The 18,282-nt window shown below is 39.6% G+C and overlaps 1 protein-coding gene across 1 annotated transcript in view; it reads left to right on the top strand.

The window, feature by feature from the left end:
• TTN (titin) overlaps positions 1-18,282 on the top strand; it is a 274,251-nt gene that overhangs the window by 175,947 nt on the left and 80,022 nt on the right. The window contains 35 exon segments of the mRNA XM_046018787.1: positions 370-636; positions 2,412-2,509; positions 3,168-3,336; positions 3,435-3,701; positions 3,800-4,066; positions 4,155-4,433; positions 4,527-4,935; positions 5,041-5,165; positions 5,266-5,532; positions 6,290-6,559; positions 6,649-6,951; positions 7,046-7,348; positions 7,608-7,795; positions 7,884-7,998; positions 8,099-8,383; positions 8,483-8,634; positions 9,632-9,779; positions 9,936-10,113; positions 10,481-10,602; positions 10,694-10,981; positions 11,096-11,392; positions 11,522-11,708; positions 12,166-12,281; positions 12,376-12,675; positions 12,871-13,170; positions 13,264-13,369; positions 13,470-13,666; positions 13,750-14,055; positions 14,151-14,429; positions 15,027-15,326; positions 15,442-15,744; positions 15,858-16,220; positions 16,541-16,843; positions 16,976-17,275; positions 17,931-18,227. Coding sequence (XP_045874743.1) covers positions 370-636; positions 2,412-2,509; positions 3,168-3,336; positions 3,435-3,701; positions 3,800-4,066; positions 4,155-4,433; positions 4,527-4,935; positions 5,041-5,165; positions 5,266-5,532; positions 6,290-6,559; positions 6,649-6,951; positions 7,046-7,348; positions 7,608-7,795; positions 7,884-7,998; positions 8,099-8,383; positions 8,483-8,634; positions 9,632-9,779; positions 9,936-10,113; positions 10,481-10,602; positions 10,694-10,981; positions 11,096-11,392; positions 11,522-11,708; positions 12,166-12,281; positions 12,376-12,675; positions 12,871-13,170; positions 13,264-13,369; positions 13,470-13,666; positions 13,750-14,055; positions 14,151-14,429; positions 15,027-15,326; positions 15,442-15,744; positions 15,858-16,220; positions 16,541-16,843; positions 16,976-17,275; positions 17,931-18,227 — 8,454 coding nt within the window.

Raw genomic sequence — 18,282 nt, 5'->3', positions numbered from 1 at the left:
AAAAAAAAAAAAGAGTCAAAATGGAGTAGAATATGTTTTACTTTCTCTTCCTGTCCCCCTGTTTATGTTGCTTTCAATAAATGGCTGGAGGAAGAATTATTATCAAACTGGATATCTATCACGTTATTAACTGAGGCTCGGCTACTATGTCCTCAATGTTTCATATGGTTTAAAACACCTTTCCTCTGTATGTACCAATAATGATGAAACATCATTATTAGAGGAAAGCATCCAAATGGAATCAAGACTTACAAATGCAATTTAAAAACAGAAAAAGCCCTGGCAGTCTCAGAAGAAAGTTAAGAAGGTGCTCAGACTCTTGGAGAAGGAAAGGAAAACTACCTTGCCTAATTAGTCTGATTCTTTCAGAACCCCCCGTTGAATTCACTAAGCCTCTTGAGGACCAGACAGTCGAAGAAGAAGCCACCGCCGTCCTTGAATGTGAAGTATCCAGAGAAAATGCTAAGGTGAAATGGTTCAAAAACGGGACAGAAATTCTCAAAAGCAAGAAGTATGAAATTGTGGCTGATGGCAGGGTCAGAAAACTTATTATACACAGCTGTACCCCAGAGGATATTAAAACATACACTTGTGACGCTAAGGATTTTAAGACTTCCTGTAACCTGAACGTCGTGCGTAAGTATTCTTACAGGGAACTTTTCATTTGCAACTCTTTGATAACAACAACAACAACAACAACAAATCCTGCCACCGTTTGCATGCCCTTCTTGGCCTAACTGCTTTCTTGGCAACTTACAGTATCAATACTGACATAACCTGATCCTTTATGCGTTTTAAAAAAAAAAAGAAGGAAAAGGAAAGAAAAGCTGTTCTACTATATCTGGTCTGATAAGGACACATTGATCCCTTTCACTGTGCTTCTGACCAGTGAGCAGAGGTGCTCTTTGTTTACCACGGTAAAGCTACCGTAGGAATATCCTGAGACAGATAAGGACAAATTGAATGAAAGAGACAAAAAAGGAGTCATGATTTTAAAAAAGGAAAAAAAAAATAGGAAAGAAAGAAAGGAAAGCAATTTCCACTTGGAAAGAAATGAATTCTCAGGTGTCAGGAACAGCTAGAAAATGAGCATGAAATTTCAGTTTGAATGGGATCACGCTCCAGTCTGCTGTAGTACGATAAAGCCCGCTTACACAAGGCTATCTCTGAAAATAAGAAGGGATAATAAGGTGGAGCGAAGCCTGGATTCTTGGATCCTGTGAATGAAGAGAATGCTAATGGTTTTTAACATTAACGTTTCATTTGGTGAATAATACATCTTATTTCTAAATGTCACGTGCTAGCTCTTTTCTTCCTTCGTTTGTCTGGTGATAACATTTTCCAGTGTGCATTTTTGTGCGATAGCTGCTGTTTGGTTTAGTTGCTTCCCATCTGTCAACAGTTACAAAATAGTGGCTTTGATTGTGCTCCCACGTGTCTTGTACTGTTTTATTCTTTCTTCTTTGTGGGCACTCTGCTTTTAGTGAATGAGAGAGTAGCTTCTTGGAGCTCCTTCTTCCCTTTGTCATCTCCTTTGCTGCCATGCCACGAAAGCTCAGCCACCACAAGCATATCTTCAATCCCACTGGCCAGCATTTTTGTCCCAGAGTTTCACTGGTCAAGAACAATCATCCTGGGAAGGACTCACAAGGAGCCCTAAAAGAAGGAGGGACAAGGGGCAGCCCTCTGATCCTACCCATCTGCTGACTTAATTCTGGAAATAAATGAAATGAGATATATATAAAAAGCAACAACAAATCACCCACCCATACAAAACACATTGCTTTGTTGCACTAATAGATGTCTGACTTCTGTGTGACACCTTTGAAGCTGATTTAAAAAAAAGAAAGAAAGAAAAAAGCTAAGCATGTGTGATTTCAATTGCAGACCCATGCCTCTCAGCCATAGACAAGACTGGTTATAGCACTTTAAGCTGCATTATCACTGAATTCTGCTAATTTCTCCAAGATTATTATGTAGCTTGCCTTAAATAAAATAATGTTTCTTTGCTACTGGTGTTTCCTGTGACAATATCAGGAAATGGTCTGATTTCTGGAGCAGTATCAAGGAGAATTTTCCTTCTCTGGAACAGTATCAAACTTTCCTTCTGGCCATCATTCAGGAGAACCTTTGGTCATTGATAGGTTGTAGACACAGATATGTAATCCATTGGACATTATGCCACATAGTTTTATGAAACCTACAGAGATATGTTTGAAAAAAAAAAACAAAGCATCATACATGAATGGCAGCTCCAAGTGCTTTCAAAGTCTGTTGTAGCCTATTAAGATGGAAAGGCCCTGCAAAGGGCCAGAGTAAATTGTTACTCTGTACAAAGAGTACTCTGACAGCAAATGTCAGAGTAAATTGCTAGAAACCTCATTTTGAATTCTGATGACCTTCTCTTACAGCTCCTCATGTGGAATTCTTAAGACCACTCACCGATCTTCAAGTTAAGGAAAAAGAAATGGCTCGGTTTGAGTGTGAAATTTCCCGAGAAAATGCTAAGGTCTGTGACTGTATGATTGCTGTCTTGTGTTGTCAGATACCTTTGTTCACTTTTGGCCCAGACAAAACAGGAAAAAAAAAAAGAGAGAGAGAGAAAGTGAATCAGATCTGAGTATCACTTTGCCTTCAGATTCAAAATTATTACTTTGGTGTGAAATACATACTTGATCCCATTGTTCTCTTTGTAGTATTATTCATTAACTATCACTTGAAAAACAATGGACTCACAATCAAGAGATTCAGATATTATTGGTTTGGGCCATATGAAATTGCTGTGTTCTTAGGCTGAGAACAAATATCTGTAATTTCATGTGTCTCATTAACTACCATTGGCAAGTCAACTGTGAGTCTCAGTTTACACATCCGAAAACAAAGGACTTAGTCTGCATGATGAAGCCCTCTGTGGCTCTCATATACCGTCCCATTATCTTTAACAACTGGCAGTAGCATCACAGCAGCTCACATAACAATAACGGAAGGAGTTTGTTCTTGCCCTTTTGGGTCTAGGTTATATTTGTATTTACCACTCTGGTTCTGCTTCACACCATAGTCCTGTTGGTGGTTTTCAAAAAAACTCAGAATCCTAATTCCTCTTAAGGACACATAGGTGAAGGAACAATAAGAAAACTGAGAAAAGTGTCTATGTATCTCAAATATAGGTTCAGTGGTTTAAAGATGGTGCTGAAATCAAAAAGGGCAAAAAGTATGACATCATATCTAAGGGAGCCGTGCGCATTCTTGTCGTCAACAAATGTCTATTGGATGATGAAGCGGAGTATTCCTGTGAAGTAAGGACAGCAAGAACTTCTGGCATGCTGACCGTACTGGGTAAGGGTGAAGTCTTTCTTTGCAGAAGTATGCGTTTTGGGGAAAAAAATAATTTTCAGTTGAACTCAATGTTGTTGTTGTTGTTGTTATTCTTGCAGAAGAAGAAGCTGTCTTTACAAAAAATCTTGGCAACATTGAAGTTAATGAAGGAGACACTATAAAACTGGTTTGCGAAGTCTCCAAGCCTGGAGCAGAAGTGGTTTGGTACAAAGGGGATGAGGAGATCGTTGAAACAGGAAGATACGAAATCCTTACCGAAGGACGAAAGAGAATCCTGATCATTCAGAACGCTCACCTTGAGGATGCCGGCAGCTACAACTGCCGACTCCCAAGTTCTCGAACTGATGGCAAAGTCAAAGTCCATGGTAGGAAAATTATAATAAATCATTTTAAGAATTCATACTTGATGCATTTAAGGTACAGATTCTGAAGTTTTTAATACCTTGCAACTGCTTCTTTCCAGAACTCGCTGCTGAATTTATCTCAAAGCCTCAGAACCTTGAAATACTTGAAGGAGAAAAGGCTGAATTTGTCTGCACTATATCGAAGGAAAGCTTTGAAGTCCAGTGGAAGAGGGATGATAAGACACTTGAATCAGGAGACAAATATGACATTATTGCTGATGGCAAAAAGAGGATCCTGGTTGTGAAAGATGCCACATTACAAGATATGGGCACTTACGTAGTCATGGTTGGAGCCGCGAGAGCAGCAGCTCACTTGACAGTAATTGGTAAGTTAGTTTTTGCTCCTTGGGTTTGCTTCCAGTTGCCTCTACGTCGGTCCTTCTTCATACTCTAAGAATTGTCGGTTGCTTTCAGAAAAACTCAGGATCATAGTTCCTCTAAAGGACACTCGTGTAAAGGAACAACAAGAAGTCGTCTTCAACTGTGAAGTCAATACAGAAGGTGCCAAAGCCAAATGGTTCAGAAATGAAGAGGCCATATTCGATAGTTCAAAATACATCATTCTCCAAAAAGACCTGGTCTACACCCTCAGAATTAGAGATGCACGATTAGATGATCAAGCCAATTACAGTGTGTCTCTGACCAATCACAGAGGTGAAAATGTTAAGAGTGCTGCTAATCTGATAGTAGAAGGTAAGTCACTTACGTGGTATCAACAACAGTTTTTAAATCAGTATCTACTCTGAACACAGTTAAAGTCAACATTATTCTTCTCCTTTACAACAGAGGAAGACCTGAAGATTATTGAGCCTCTTAAAGATATTGAAACAATGGAGAAGAAAACTGTCACATTCTGGTGCAAGGTGAATCGCCTCAACGTAACCCTGAAGTGGACCAGAAATGGAGAAGAAGTGCCTTTAGACAACCGTGTTTCATACAGAATTGATAAATACAAGCACTCTCTAATCATTAAAGACTGTGGCTTCCCAGATGAGGGTGAATACATGGTCACAGCTGGACAAGATAAATCTGTTGCCGAGCTTCTGATCATAGAAGCCCCAACGGAATTTGTAGAGCCCTTAGAAGACCAGACAGTCACTGAGTTTGATGATGCAGTCTTCTCCTGCCAGCTCTCCAGAGAGAAGGCAAATGTGAAATGGTACAGAAATGGGAGAGAAATCAAAGAAGGCAAAAAGTAAGTGAGAGCCTCAAGTTTTATTTCTGTAACTACCTGTACATGTGTGACGACTCGGTGAACCTTAGGCTAAGCAATAAGCAATAATTTGATCTCTTCTCTCAGATACAAATTTGAAAAAGATGGAAAGATACATAGACTCATTATAAAAGACTGCAGGCTGGATGATGAATGTGAATATGCTTGTGGAGTAGAAGACAGAAAATCTCGAGGCAGACTTTTTGTGGAAGGTACGTACTGAGTGCAAGGACAATTTTAATATTAGTACCAGTCTTTGATGTCGTTAACCCAAATGCGAATGTTAGTATTCATTTTACATTTTCTTTTCAGAAATCCCTGTTGAGATCATCAGGCCTCCCCAGGATATTCTGGAAGCCCCTGGTGCTGATGTTGTCTTTTTGGCTGAGCTCAACAAAGATAAGGTGGAAGTTCAGTGGCTAAGAAATAACATGGTCATTGTTCAGGGTGACAAACACCAGATGATGAGTGAAGGAAAGGTACACAGGCTACAGATTTGTAATATTCAACCTCGTGACCAGGGTGAATACAGATTTATTGCCAAAGACAAAGAAGCCAGAGCTAAGCTAGAACTGGCAGGTAAATCCCTTTCTTTTGTGTTCAGTTATCCTTACAATATCACAGATACTCTGTTAAGTTTCAGATTTCACAATTAATTAGATAATGCTTGTGAAACCTTTTATTTCTGCTAGGTTCTACCCGCGGCTAACTATTCTAATGTCTCTTACCACAAAGTGTCCTGAATAAGAGGTCATTGATAGCTGCTTCTTTATGTGCTAGAACCTTGGACAGGTGCTGGCACATGGTAGCTGTTCATTATTTCCTAGAATTAACATATTGCCCTGAAAGTCATCCCCCAAAACCCAGACCTAGAGAAAGCTCTGGTCTCTTCTATTTTCCAAACCCCTCTGGACCCTCTTAGGTCTGTTCTCATCCTGACTCAAGCTTCCAAAACATCCTTATGGGTTGTCATTCCGAAAAAGCCGGTTTCCCTTGTACATAAAATTTTGTCGGGTTTATCCTGAACTAAGACATGCCTACTTTATAAAAACAAACAAACGTGTTTTGTTCTATATTTAGTTCTCCATTATTATTTTTGGCAAAGAAGGGATATTTTACAGTTTTATATCCTTATAATATAAGGATATATTATCTTAATCCTCTGTTCTCAAGTCTGACAATTTGCAAAGATGCCCTCTCTGCTGTAAAGTTATTGTGATATACTTCCAAGGTCATGTGACCAATATTTGCTAACAAATATATAGCAAAGAAGCTGTGGTGTAGCTAGACTATAAGGCATAACTCAGAAGCATTCACAGGTTCTTTTTCTCCCCAGCTGCACCTAAAATCAAGACCGGTGACCAAGATCTTGTGGTTGACGTTGGCCAGCCTCTGACAATGGTGGTGCCCTATGATGCCTACCCTAAAGCAGAAGCTGAGTGGTTTAAAGAAAATGAGCCTCTGTCTTCAAAAACTGTTGATACTACAGCTGAACAAACTTCTTTCAGAATTTTAGAAGCTAAGAAAGGAGACAAAGGAAGGTATAAAATTGTGCTTCAGAACAAACATGGAAAAGCAGAAGCATTCATCAATTTAAAAGTTATCGGTAAGCCCTTGCATCACTTGGACTTGATCGGCAAAGCACAACCAAAAGCATGGTAACACACTAAAAACATTTTTATATGTGAATTTCAGATGTTCCAGGGCCAGTACGTAACTTAGAAGTGACGGAAACATTTGATGGTGAAGTAAGCCTCAGCTGGGAAGAGCCATTAACTGATGGTGGAAGCAAAATCATAGGTTATGTTGTTGAAAGACGGGACATCAAAAGGAAGACGTGGGTTCTGGCCACAGATCGTGCGGACAGTTGTGAGTTTACTGTCACCGGACTACAAAAAGGCGGAGTTGAGTACCTGTTCCGCGTCAGTGCAAGGAACAGAGTTGGCACTGGCGAACCAGTAGAAACTGACAATCCTGTGGAAGCAAGGAGTAAATATGGTAAGAAGTTTTTAAGTAAACTGCAAATGAGCTTATCTTTGCTTTTATCCCTGATTTAACCCAAAGCCATGTTTTCTTCTGTGATGAAATCCAGATGTTCCAGGCCCTCCTTTGAACGTAGCCATCACTGATATAAATAGATTTGGGGTCTCACTGACATGGGAGCCACCAGAGTATGATGGAGGAGCCATGATCACAAACTACGTTATTGAATTAAGAGATAAGACTTCTATCAGATGGGACACTGCCATGACAGTAAGAGCTGAAGACCTGTCTGCAACTGTCACCGACGTGGTGGAAGGACAGGAGTACAGTTTCCGGGTCAGAGCCCAAAATCGAATTGGAGTTGGGAAACCAAGTGCAGCCACACCCTTTGTCAAAGTTGCTGATCCGATTGGTAAGCCCATCAAAAAAAGGAAATAATTACTTCATGAAATCTAGAAATTAGGCCTATTAATTAAAATAAAGTTAATGAGAAGGTAGGACATCAGAAAAATGTGAACAAAATCACAGAAATCTAGACTGCGCCTACTTAATTCAGTAAATTCAATAAACCTGATAATAGGGATAATGGGGATAATAGAAATGATTATACATTATCTTAATAAATTTTCACTGAATTAAATGGTGTGCTCCAACTCTTTCTTGCATTCCAGAGAGACCAAGCCCTCCTGTGAACCTAAATTCCTCAGATCAGACTCAGTCGTCAGTTCAGCTTACATGGGAGCCTCCTCTGAAAGATGGAGGAAGCCCAATATTGGGTTATATAATTGAGCGATGTGAAGAAGGAAAAGATAATTGGATTCGTTGCAATAAGAAACTTGTCCCTGAACTGACTTACAAGGTAGGAAATTTCCATCTATAAAAACATTCAGTGTATGATCATGGACTTAAATGCACATGTTTTTACAACTGCTGATTCATTATTTCAGGTTACTGGATTACAAAAAGGAAATAAATATTTATACCGAGTGTCTGCAGAAAATGAAGCTGGTGTTTCAGATCCATCTGAAATTCTTGGTCCTCTAACTGCTGATGATGCGTTTGGTAAGTGGATATTCTGTTTTTAGGTTTGGAACATAACTACTTCAGGGTACCAGGACCTTAAATATAGTACTAGAAACTCATTAATTTTTCTTCTTGGTAGTTGAACCAACAATGGATTTAAGTGCATTCAAAGATGGTCTGGAAGTTATTGTCCCGCATCCTATCACGATCCTGGTTCCAAGTACAGGCTATCCAAGGCCAAGTGCAACCTGGTCTTTTGGAGATAAAGTACTAGAAGCAGGGGACCGTGTGAAAATTAAAACCTTATCTGCCTACGCTGAACTTGTCATTTCTCCAAGTGAACGTCCAGACAAGGGCATTTATACACTGAAATTAGAAAATCGTGTGAAAGCAATTTCTGGAGAAATTGATGTCAATGTAATTGGTAAGTACCTAAACTTTTGTTAAATAAGGTGACTTGACAGTATTAAGAAATATTGGTTCAAGCTGTTACCCATATTGATTTCTGACTACATTTTCTCAGCTCGCCCAAGTGCTCCCAAAGAACTGAAATTTGGTGACATAACCAGAGACTCGGTACATTTGACTTGGGAACCACCAGATGATGATGGAGGAAGTCCACTAACAGGATATGTTGTTGAAAAGCGAGAAGTCAGCCGGAAAACATGGACTAAAGTGAGTTTTGAGCAGCAATGAGCCATCTCCAGAAAAAAGAGTTGGGGAAAGCCCAGCATGCTGGGATGCCATGCAAAGTTTATATGGTTTCACTTTGCCTTGCTAAAAAAGAACCAAAAACTTAGAGCCTTGATGCTTAATGCTTCCTGAGGTAGTTCAACCAAGGTTTGGTATAATTGCCTTATTTTATGCCTTACCAAATTTTCTACAAAGTTCATGAAAAAATAAAACTTAACCTTTTCATTTTGTACCTGATAAGTACCCAATATGGCCTATTAAGCTATAAGCCATTCTAAGGACACTGAGCACTTGACTCCCTGGTGATCAGACTTCTCACGCTACTAGATTATCCTAGTTGGCCCAATCTACCATTTTTTTTTTCTCCTCGGTTTATTACTGTTATTTACTCAATACTCAGTATTGTTTTTTACCTTGATTTAAGACCATATTTCTAGGGGCACCTACGTGGCTCAGTCAGTTAAGCATCTGTCTTCAGCTCAGGTCGTGATCCCAGGGCACTGGGATCCAGCCCAGAATTGGGGGGGGGGGGGTCCCTGCTCATCAGGGAGCATGCTTTTCCCCTTTGCCTCTGCCCCTCCCCCTGCTCGTTCTCTCACAAGCGCTCTCATAAATTTAAAAAAAAAAACCTTTAAAATCATGTTTCCAATAACCAAGCTAGTGGAAAGAATCAATACCTTTTTGCCATCAATACCTTTTTGCCACATTTTATTTTATTTTATTTTCAGTGTTCCAAAATTCATTGTTTATACACCACACCCACTGCTCCATGCAATATATGCCCTCTGTACACTAGGAAAGTTTCACTTTAATATATTAGGTTTAAAATGTTATGTGTCTTCTCTACAAATTTCCCCTAATATGAAATAATCCTTACCATTCAAAAACAATTTCTATTTGTACCCCTGTTCATGATAAAAAGCTTCTGACTCAGGGAAAGGGTTTTTGGGAGACAAGTAATTGTATTTCTTCGTCCCAGGTTACAGACTCCGTGACTGACCTAGAATTCACAGTTCCCGATCTTGTTCAAGGAAAAGAGTATTTATTTAAAGTTTGTGCTCGTAACAAATGTGGCCCTGGAGAACCTGCATATGTTGATGAACCTGTAAATATGTCAGTTCCTGCAAGTGAGTACATTCTTGGCAATGTCTTATCTAGCCTCTTATTACCATTTTTGCTTTTAGACCTGGAGTCGAAGTTATGGGGAGCAGGGAAAGGCATGGGTTGGCAACATGGAGATTTCATAGATGACCTAAGACTGACTCTCCTTAAAATGTTTATAGCGGTACCTGACCCACCAGAGAATGTTAAATGGAGAGATCGAACAGCCAACAGCATCTTCCTAACATGGGATCCACCTAAACATGATGGTGGCTCACGCATCACAGGCTACATAGTTGAAAAATGTCCACGTGGCTCAGATCGATGGGTTGCCTGTGGAGAACCAGTTGCAGAAACAAAGTAGGTTTTCATAATTATTTTTATTTTTATGTTTTATATATTTATTTTATATTTATATTTAATATCTATATATGTTTTTAATTATAATTACGGCACACGAGTAAATGTTTCATCTTACTCACTAAAATGGGTGTTTTTCTTTTAGAAAATCTGTTACTTTTTTTCACTGAGAATCCCCTGTCCGATTTTAAAAAGTGCAGCTGAACTTATCCCCTCTTCAGGGTTTTCATTACTTGCAGTACTGAAGCAACCTAGAATTAATTTAAGGAGTAGTTTTCTGTCAAGAGTAGGTATATATTTTAGAAAGATTATGAATACTACAGATTATGTGCAGTATCGTAAAATATCCTGTTTTGTTTTCTGATAGAATGGAAGTGACTGGTCTTGAAGAAGGCAAATGGTATGCATACCGTGTGAAGGCCTTGAACCGGCAAGGTCCTAGCAAACCAAGCAAACCGACAGATGAAATCCAGGCAGTGGATACACAGGGTATGTATGTTGGAGTTTGTGTTATTAACCAGGCCTCTGCCTGTAATTGTTTGATCTTGCTAACATTGTAAAAAATCTTTTCACATTTTAGAGGCTCCAGAAATTTTCCTTGATGTGAAGCTGCTCGCTGGTCTCACCGTAAAAGCAGGAACGAAGATCGAACTTCCTGCCACTGTAACTGGAAAACCTGAACCTCAAATAACTTGGACGAAGGCTGATATGCTTCTGAAGCAGGACAAAAGAATCAGCATTGAAAACGTTCCTAAGAAATCCACAGTGACTATCTTGGATAGTAAGAGAAGCGACACCGGCACGTACATCATCGAGGCTGTGAATGTCTGTGGTCGGGCCACTGCCGTGGTGGAAGTGAACGTCTTGGGTGAGTGAGGCTGTCATGTCAAAAGTGGGCAAAATCATTGCAGTTACTCCTTAAAAACAAACAGGATTTTTAAAAAATGCTTTTTTTTTCCTGAGTGTATAATCTCCTCCACAGACAAACCTGGACCACCAGCCGCTTTTGACATCACAGATGTGACCAACGAATCATGCCTTCTAACATGGAACCCACCACGTGATGATGGTGGATCTAAAATCACAAACTATGTTGTGGAGAGAAGAGCGACCGACAGCGAAGTGTGGCACAAGCTCTCATCAACTGTCAAGGATACAAACTACAAGGCAACCAAATTAACACCCAACAAAGAATACATCTTCAGAGTTGCTGCAGAAAACATGTACGGTGTTGGTGAACCAGTTCAGGCCTCTCCAATAATAGCTAAATTTCAGTTTGGTAAGTTTCTCATTAATCTGTTGGTCAAAAATGTTAAAAAAAAAAAAAAGATTCTTGTGTCAAACTTAGATTTAGGTGTCATTTTTATATATGGGACATGTAACACTTATATTCTTATCCTGCCTATAGATCCACCTGGACCTCCAACTCGCCTTGAACCTTCTGATATCACTAAAGATGCAGTTACTCTCACATGGTGTGAGCCAGACGATGATGGTGGCAGCCCGATCACTGGATACTGGGTTGAAAGATTAGATCCTGATACTGATAAATGGGTCAGATGCAATAAGATGCCAGTAAAAGACACAACATTTAGGTATGTCCAGTATCTCCATCAAGATGTTAAGATAGCAGTATATACGATTTTTCATTCTTTAGCATTCCTTTTGATTATACATTCTTACACATTACCATAAATTTTTTAATTATTTTTATATTTATTTTTTATATTTAATTTTATTTAATTTTTACATTTATATTACCACATAATTTCAAAAATGATGTAAATTCCATTCAAGGACACATTTCTTTATTTCTTTACTGCCTTTCTGTAAGTTGCAAAGTGGTCTTCTAGTATTATGAGAAGGAGCACTATTACAGATGCTATAATTACACCGGTACATTTGACCAAATCTGAGTTTATAATGAAATATTTTTCAGTTAAATTTCAATATCAGTCTTTTATAATTTAAATAAATTAGCCCCGTCAGAGTAAAATACACAGAGGTTTCTGCTAATCATGGTATCCAATTCATCCTTTGTCCCTAATTCAGAGTGAAAGGTCTCACCAATAAGAAAAAATACAGATTCCGTGTTTTGGCTGAGAATCTTGCTGGACCTGGAAAACCAAGTAGATCAACGGAACCAATCTTAATAAAGGATCCTATAGGTATTATTTACATATCCTTCTGTGGTTATTTTGAAGCTTCTATTAATTTCTTTTTTGACAAACCTAAATAATGGTTTCCTTTCATTGCTTGCAGATCCTCCATGGCCTCCTGGAAAACCAACTGTGAAAGATGTAGGCAAAACATCATTGATGTTGAACTGGACAAAGCCAGAACATGATGGAGGGGCAAAGATTGAGTCTTATGTCATTGAAATGCTAAAGACCGGAACAGATGACTGGGTCCGAGTGGCTGAAGGTGTTCCCACCACTCAGCATTTGCTCACGGGTCTCATGGAAGGGCAGGAATACTCATTCCGAGTTAGAGCTGTGAACAAGGCCGGGGAAAGTGAGCCCAGTGAACCCAGTGACCCTGTGCTTTGCAGGGAAAAACTATGTAAGTCTCTCTTTTGATGTTTAAGGTATATAAATTCTTCTAAAGTATATCTGAGAACTACAGTATGAGAAAAATGAAAAACTTGTTACTAGATTATTTCATCCTTGCTATGTGATTTCCTAGTGACTACGAGAGAATTCATTGAAGACTGAATATTGGACAATTCAAAAATTGAATTCTCTTTTTCTTCTTCAGATCCTCCATCACCACCTCGCTGGCTTGAAGTTATTAATATCACAAAAAATACAGCAGACCTCAAGTGGACAGTTCCTGAGAAAGATGGAGGGTCCCCCATCACCAACTACATTGTGGAAAAGAGAGACGTGAGGCGAAAAGGCTGGCAAACGGTGGACACTACTGTCAAGGACACAAAGTGCACAGTAACCCCCCTGACAGAGGGCTCTTTATATGTGTTCCGAGTTGCTGCAGAAAATGCCATAGGACAAAGTGACTACTGTGAAATTGAGGACTCTGTCCTGGCCAAAGACACCTTTAGTATGTTCTCTAACTTTATCTTTGTGATACCACTTGTAGTAGATTATCACTTTTCCCTCTGGTTTTTCTAACCATTGAATATTTTGCTTCTAGCCACCCCTGGTCCACCATACGCTCTGGCAGTGGTTGATGTAACCAAGCGACATGTTGACTTGAAGTGGGAACCACCGAAAAATGATGGTGGACGACCAATACAGAGGTAGAATTTTAATTAATTCACAAAGAATAATCTATACTCAGCTGAACGTTCTTAACTTTGTTTTCCCTATTAATGCTAATAAAATGCTTTATTTTAATAGATACATTATTGAGAAGAAAGAAAAGTTAGGTACCCGTTGGGTGAAAGCTGGAAAGACCTCAGGACCTGACTGTAACTTCAGAGTAACTGATGTCATTGAAGGAACAGAGGTCCAGTTTCAGGTTCGGGCAGAAAATGAAGCTGGAGTTGGTCACCCAAGTGAACCCACAGAAATCCTGGCAATTGAAGATCCAACAAGTAAGTAGTATCAGTTATGTAAAGGATATTGTTTACAGCTCGATGATGAGATCACGCATGTGAATGTTGCACTCTTTTTTCAGGTCCTCCTTCACCTCCTCTTGACTTGCATGTGACTGATGCTGGGCGAAAGCACATTGCTATCGCCTGGAAGCCTCCAGAGAAAAATGGTGGAAGTCCTATTATAGGATACCATGTTGAAATGTGCCCAGTAGGCACTGAGAAATGGATGCGAGTTAATTCCCGCCCAATAAAAGACTTGAAGTTCAAAGTTGAAGAAGGTGTTGTTCCTGACAAGGAGTACGTTCTGAGAGTGAGAGCTGTCAATGCTGTTGGTGTCAGTGAGCCATCTGAGATCTCTGAAAATGTGGTTGCCAAAGACCCAGACTGTAAGAACACAGTTTCTTCTATCATTAATAAAACAGGCTTTGCTTACACATTGCACTTTGACATACCTTTTTTCCCTCTTTTCAATATCTTACAGGCAAGCCAACAATTGATATGGAGACACACGACATTGTTGTTATTGAAGGTGAAAAGTTACACATTCCTGTTCCCTTCCGAGCTGTCCCAGTTCCAACTGTTAGTTGGCATAAAGATGGTAAAGAAGTCAAAGCAAGTGACAGATTAACAATGAAGAACAATCACATCTCTGCACACCTTGAAGTTCCCAAGAGTGTCCATGCGGATGCTGGGGTTTATACCATTACTCTGGAGAACAAGCTTGGCTCAGCAACTGGCTCAATCAATGTCAAAGTCATAGGTAATCTTTCTTTGATGAAATATGAGATATTCTTCTTCACATGTTAGGAAAATTAGTTAACTTTGCAGTGTTAGTATAAAGGGTTTCATGAGTTGACCATTTACAAACTAAGTGAGTGTCCTTCCAGATTATTTCTTCCCATATAAGAAGCAAAGCAATTATAGACATGAAATTGCCAGTTAAAAATCTGATTAAAGTAATTCACTTCTGTTGTAATTACTGGCATGTGAAGTACTAAATAAAAGAGTATACCCCCCAAAAGTTTAAATTGCCAATACTCATTTATAATTGCATTTATATTTTTCCGTAGTGTTTTCACCAGGATCAGTAACATTTTCTATCCCGTCCCATGCAGATGGTATTTAGAAATTTGTGTGTGGAGGGGGAAGCTTTGCTTGGAATAAAGACTCTGGGGGCTACTGACATTTAGTAATTGGGGGCCAGGGATGCTAAATGGCCTGCAATGTATGGGGGACGACTCCAACACATCAAAGGTTATCCCACCCAAAATGTGACTAGTACCACTTAGGAAAAGAGTGTACTATAACATGCTGACTATTCATCTTACAATAATAAGTATCATTTTATTTCTAACAGGCCTACCTGGACCGTGCAAAGATATTAAAGCAAGTGACGTGACCAGGAGTTCTTGTAAATTAACCTGGGAACCTCCAGAATATGATGGTGGAAGCCCAATCCTTCATTATGTCCTGGAACGCAGAGAGGCTGGGAGGAGGACATATATACCAGTCATGTCTGGTGAGAACAAACTGTCTTGGACCGTGAAAGATCTTATACCAAATGGTGAATACTTCTTCCGTGTTAAAGCTGTCAACAAGATTGGTGGAGGCGAATATATTGAACTGAAAAATCCAGTCATTGCTCAAGATCCAAAGCGTAAGTTTGGGCACGGTTAGACTATAGCTAGGAATTAATATGCAATTTTTTTTATTTTAAAAAGTGGGCTTATATTATACATGTACATATTAACAGGTTTTTTCTTATCCTTCAGAGCCTCCTGATCCACCTGTGGATGTTGAGGTTCATAATCCTACAGCTAAGGCAATGACTATTACGTGGAAGCCACCTTTGTACGATGGAGGAAGCAAAATCATGGGTTACATCATAGAAAAGATCGCTAAGGGTGAAGACAAATGGAAGAGATGCAATGAACACCTGGTACCAGTCTTGACCTACACAGCAAAAGGACTTGAAGAGGGAAAGGAATACCAATTCCAAGTACGAGCAGAAAATGCTGCTGGCATTAGTGAACCTTCTCGGGCCACTCCTCCAACCAAAGCTGTAGATCCTATTGGTAAGTTTCATTTAATGGGGTGGCCACTGTCCCATTGTACAGTAAAAGAGAATAATGTCTTGTCAGATGTTTTGATCAGAACTGAAAGCAATTGCTGTCTTTAATCCTTACAGATGCCCCGAAGGTCATTTTGAGAACTAGCCTTGAGGTGAAACGAGGTGATGAAATAGCACTCGATGCAACCATCTCTGGGTCTCCTTACCCTGCTCTCACGTGGCTAAAGGATGAAAAAGTCATTACACCAGAAGAAATTAAGAAGCGAGTAGCACCCACAATTAGGAGGAAGAAGGGTGAAGTTCAAGAAGAAGAACCATTTGTCCTGCCTCTGACAGAACGTTTGAGTATCGACAACAGTAAAAAAGGAGAGTCTCAGCTGCGCGTCCGAGATTCTCTCCGACCTGACCATGGCGTGTATATGATCAAAGCTGAAAATGACCATGGCATTGCCAAAGCTCCCTGTACTGTCTGTGTGCTAGGTGAGTAGGCAAAATGACACTTCTCAATGGAAGGAAGTCTAGAGAAGAGTTTTAGTAAGACATAAAAAGGGGGTTTGAGCCAGGGGGTAGGGAGATCAAAGAAGTAGGAAATAGCTTCAGCAAGGTATCCTCCGACCCATTTTTCCTCCTGGCTATGTATACGAAATCACCCAAGCTTGTTGTTTATTAGCTAGTGTGGTATGAAGACCGAACTAGAAAAACACAGAAGTTTGTGTTAAAGGGGCATGCTGACATGGACGTTTTCCATAGCCACCACTTCGACACAAATTTTTAATCACTGCTGTCTTTTGAAACTTTAGATACACCAGGACCACCAATCAACTTTGTATTTGAAGATATTAGAAAGAACTCTGTCCTCTGCAAATGGGAACCACCCCTTGATGATGGTGGCAGTGAAATTATAAACTATACTTTGGAAAAGAAAGACAAGACAAAACCTGACTCAGAGTGGATTACTGTCACTGCAACACTTAGACACTGCAAATATTCAGTGACAAAACTAATTGAAGGAAAAGAGTACCTCTTTCGTGTAAGAGCTGAAAACAGGTTTGGGCCTGGACCACCATGTGTTTCCAAACCACTTACAGCCAAAGATCCATTTGGTAAGTTTCTTTTAGCATTTACACTTTGCCTTTTTATCATATGCATGGGTATATACATTATCATAGCTTTTAAACTTGAATTTTTATGATACTAGGGAATTAATTCAAATATGCAATTTTTTTTTTTATCAGAACCACCTGATGCACCCGACAAGCCCATTGTAGAAGATGTTACCAAAAACAGTATGCTCGTGAAATGGAATGAACCAAAAGATAATGGAAGTCCCATCTTGGGTTATTGGCTTGAAAAACGTGAGGTTAATAGTACACACTGGTCTCGTGTCAACAGAAGCCTTCTGAATTCTTTGAAAACCAATGTAGAAGGCCTATTAGAAGGACTCACCTATGTCTTCAGAGTATGTGCTGAAAATGCAGCTGGACCTGGAAAGTTCAGTCCCCCTTCAGATCCCAAAACAGCACATGATCCAATCTGTAAGTAATTTCTCATGAAGAGAGTGGGGTACAGCATGGTGACTATAATTAAGTCACTTAATTAAGTACTATATGTTTGAAAGTTGAGAGTAGATCTTGAATGTTAACACTAAAAAAAAGAAAAATGATAATTGTGTAAGGGGATGAAGGTGTAAACCAACACTGTGGTAATCACTTTGCAACATACGTATCAAATTATCATGTTGTATACCTTAAACTTACCAAAAAAGTAGGGGACACCTGGATGGCTCAGTTGGTTAAGCAACTGCCTTCAGCTCAGGTCATGATCCCAGGGTCCTGGAATTGAGCCCCCTGTCAAGCTCCTTACTCAGCAAGGAGTCTGCTTCTCCCGCTCCCTCTGCCTGCTACTCCACCTGCTCGTGCTCGCTCTCTGTCAAATAATTAAATTTAAAAAAATTAAAGAAACTTACCAAAAAAAAAAAAAAAAAACAAGCAAAATACTAACAATGACTACAGACACATGCTGGGTCACAAAGTAAAATTTTAAACATCTATAAATATAACTTAAAAGTTTCACAAGACAGTACTTACCCATATTACCTGCAATGCGTTCTGGAAAAAAGTGGATAGAGTAAGTTATTGTGCATTTTAAAAGCTTCAGTGAGTTCTGATTGTGTAACTGCATTCATTCCAGCTCCACCTGGGCCACCTGTCCCAAAAGTCACTGACACAAGCTCTACAACTATTGATCTAGAATGGGAACCCCCAGCTTTCAATGGTGGGGGGGAAATTATTGGCTACTTTGTCGATAAGCAGCTGGTTGGCACAAATGAATGGTCACGTTGCACAGAGAAGATGATCAAGACCCGTCAGTACACTGTCAAAGAAATCCGAGAGGGTGCCGATTATAAACTTCGAGTGAGTGCTGTCAACGCTGCAGGTGAAGGACCTCCGGGAGAGACAGGACCTGTTACTGTGGCTGAACCACAAGGTAACCTAAGAGTTCCCTAGATAACATTATGGATATTTTCCTAGTAGGAGACTTT

This window comes from Meles meles, chromosome 9 (genome assembly GCF_922984935.1).
Source record: "Meles meles chromosome 9, mMelMel3.1 paternal haplotype, whole genome shotgun sequence".
Lineage (NCBI taxonomy): Eukaryota > Metazoa > Chordata > Mammalia > Carnivora > Mustelidae > Meles > Meles meles.
The sequence above is the reverse complement of the archived record's forward strand: the minus strand, read 5'-3'. Positions and strand labels throughout refer to the sequence as shown.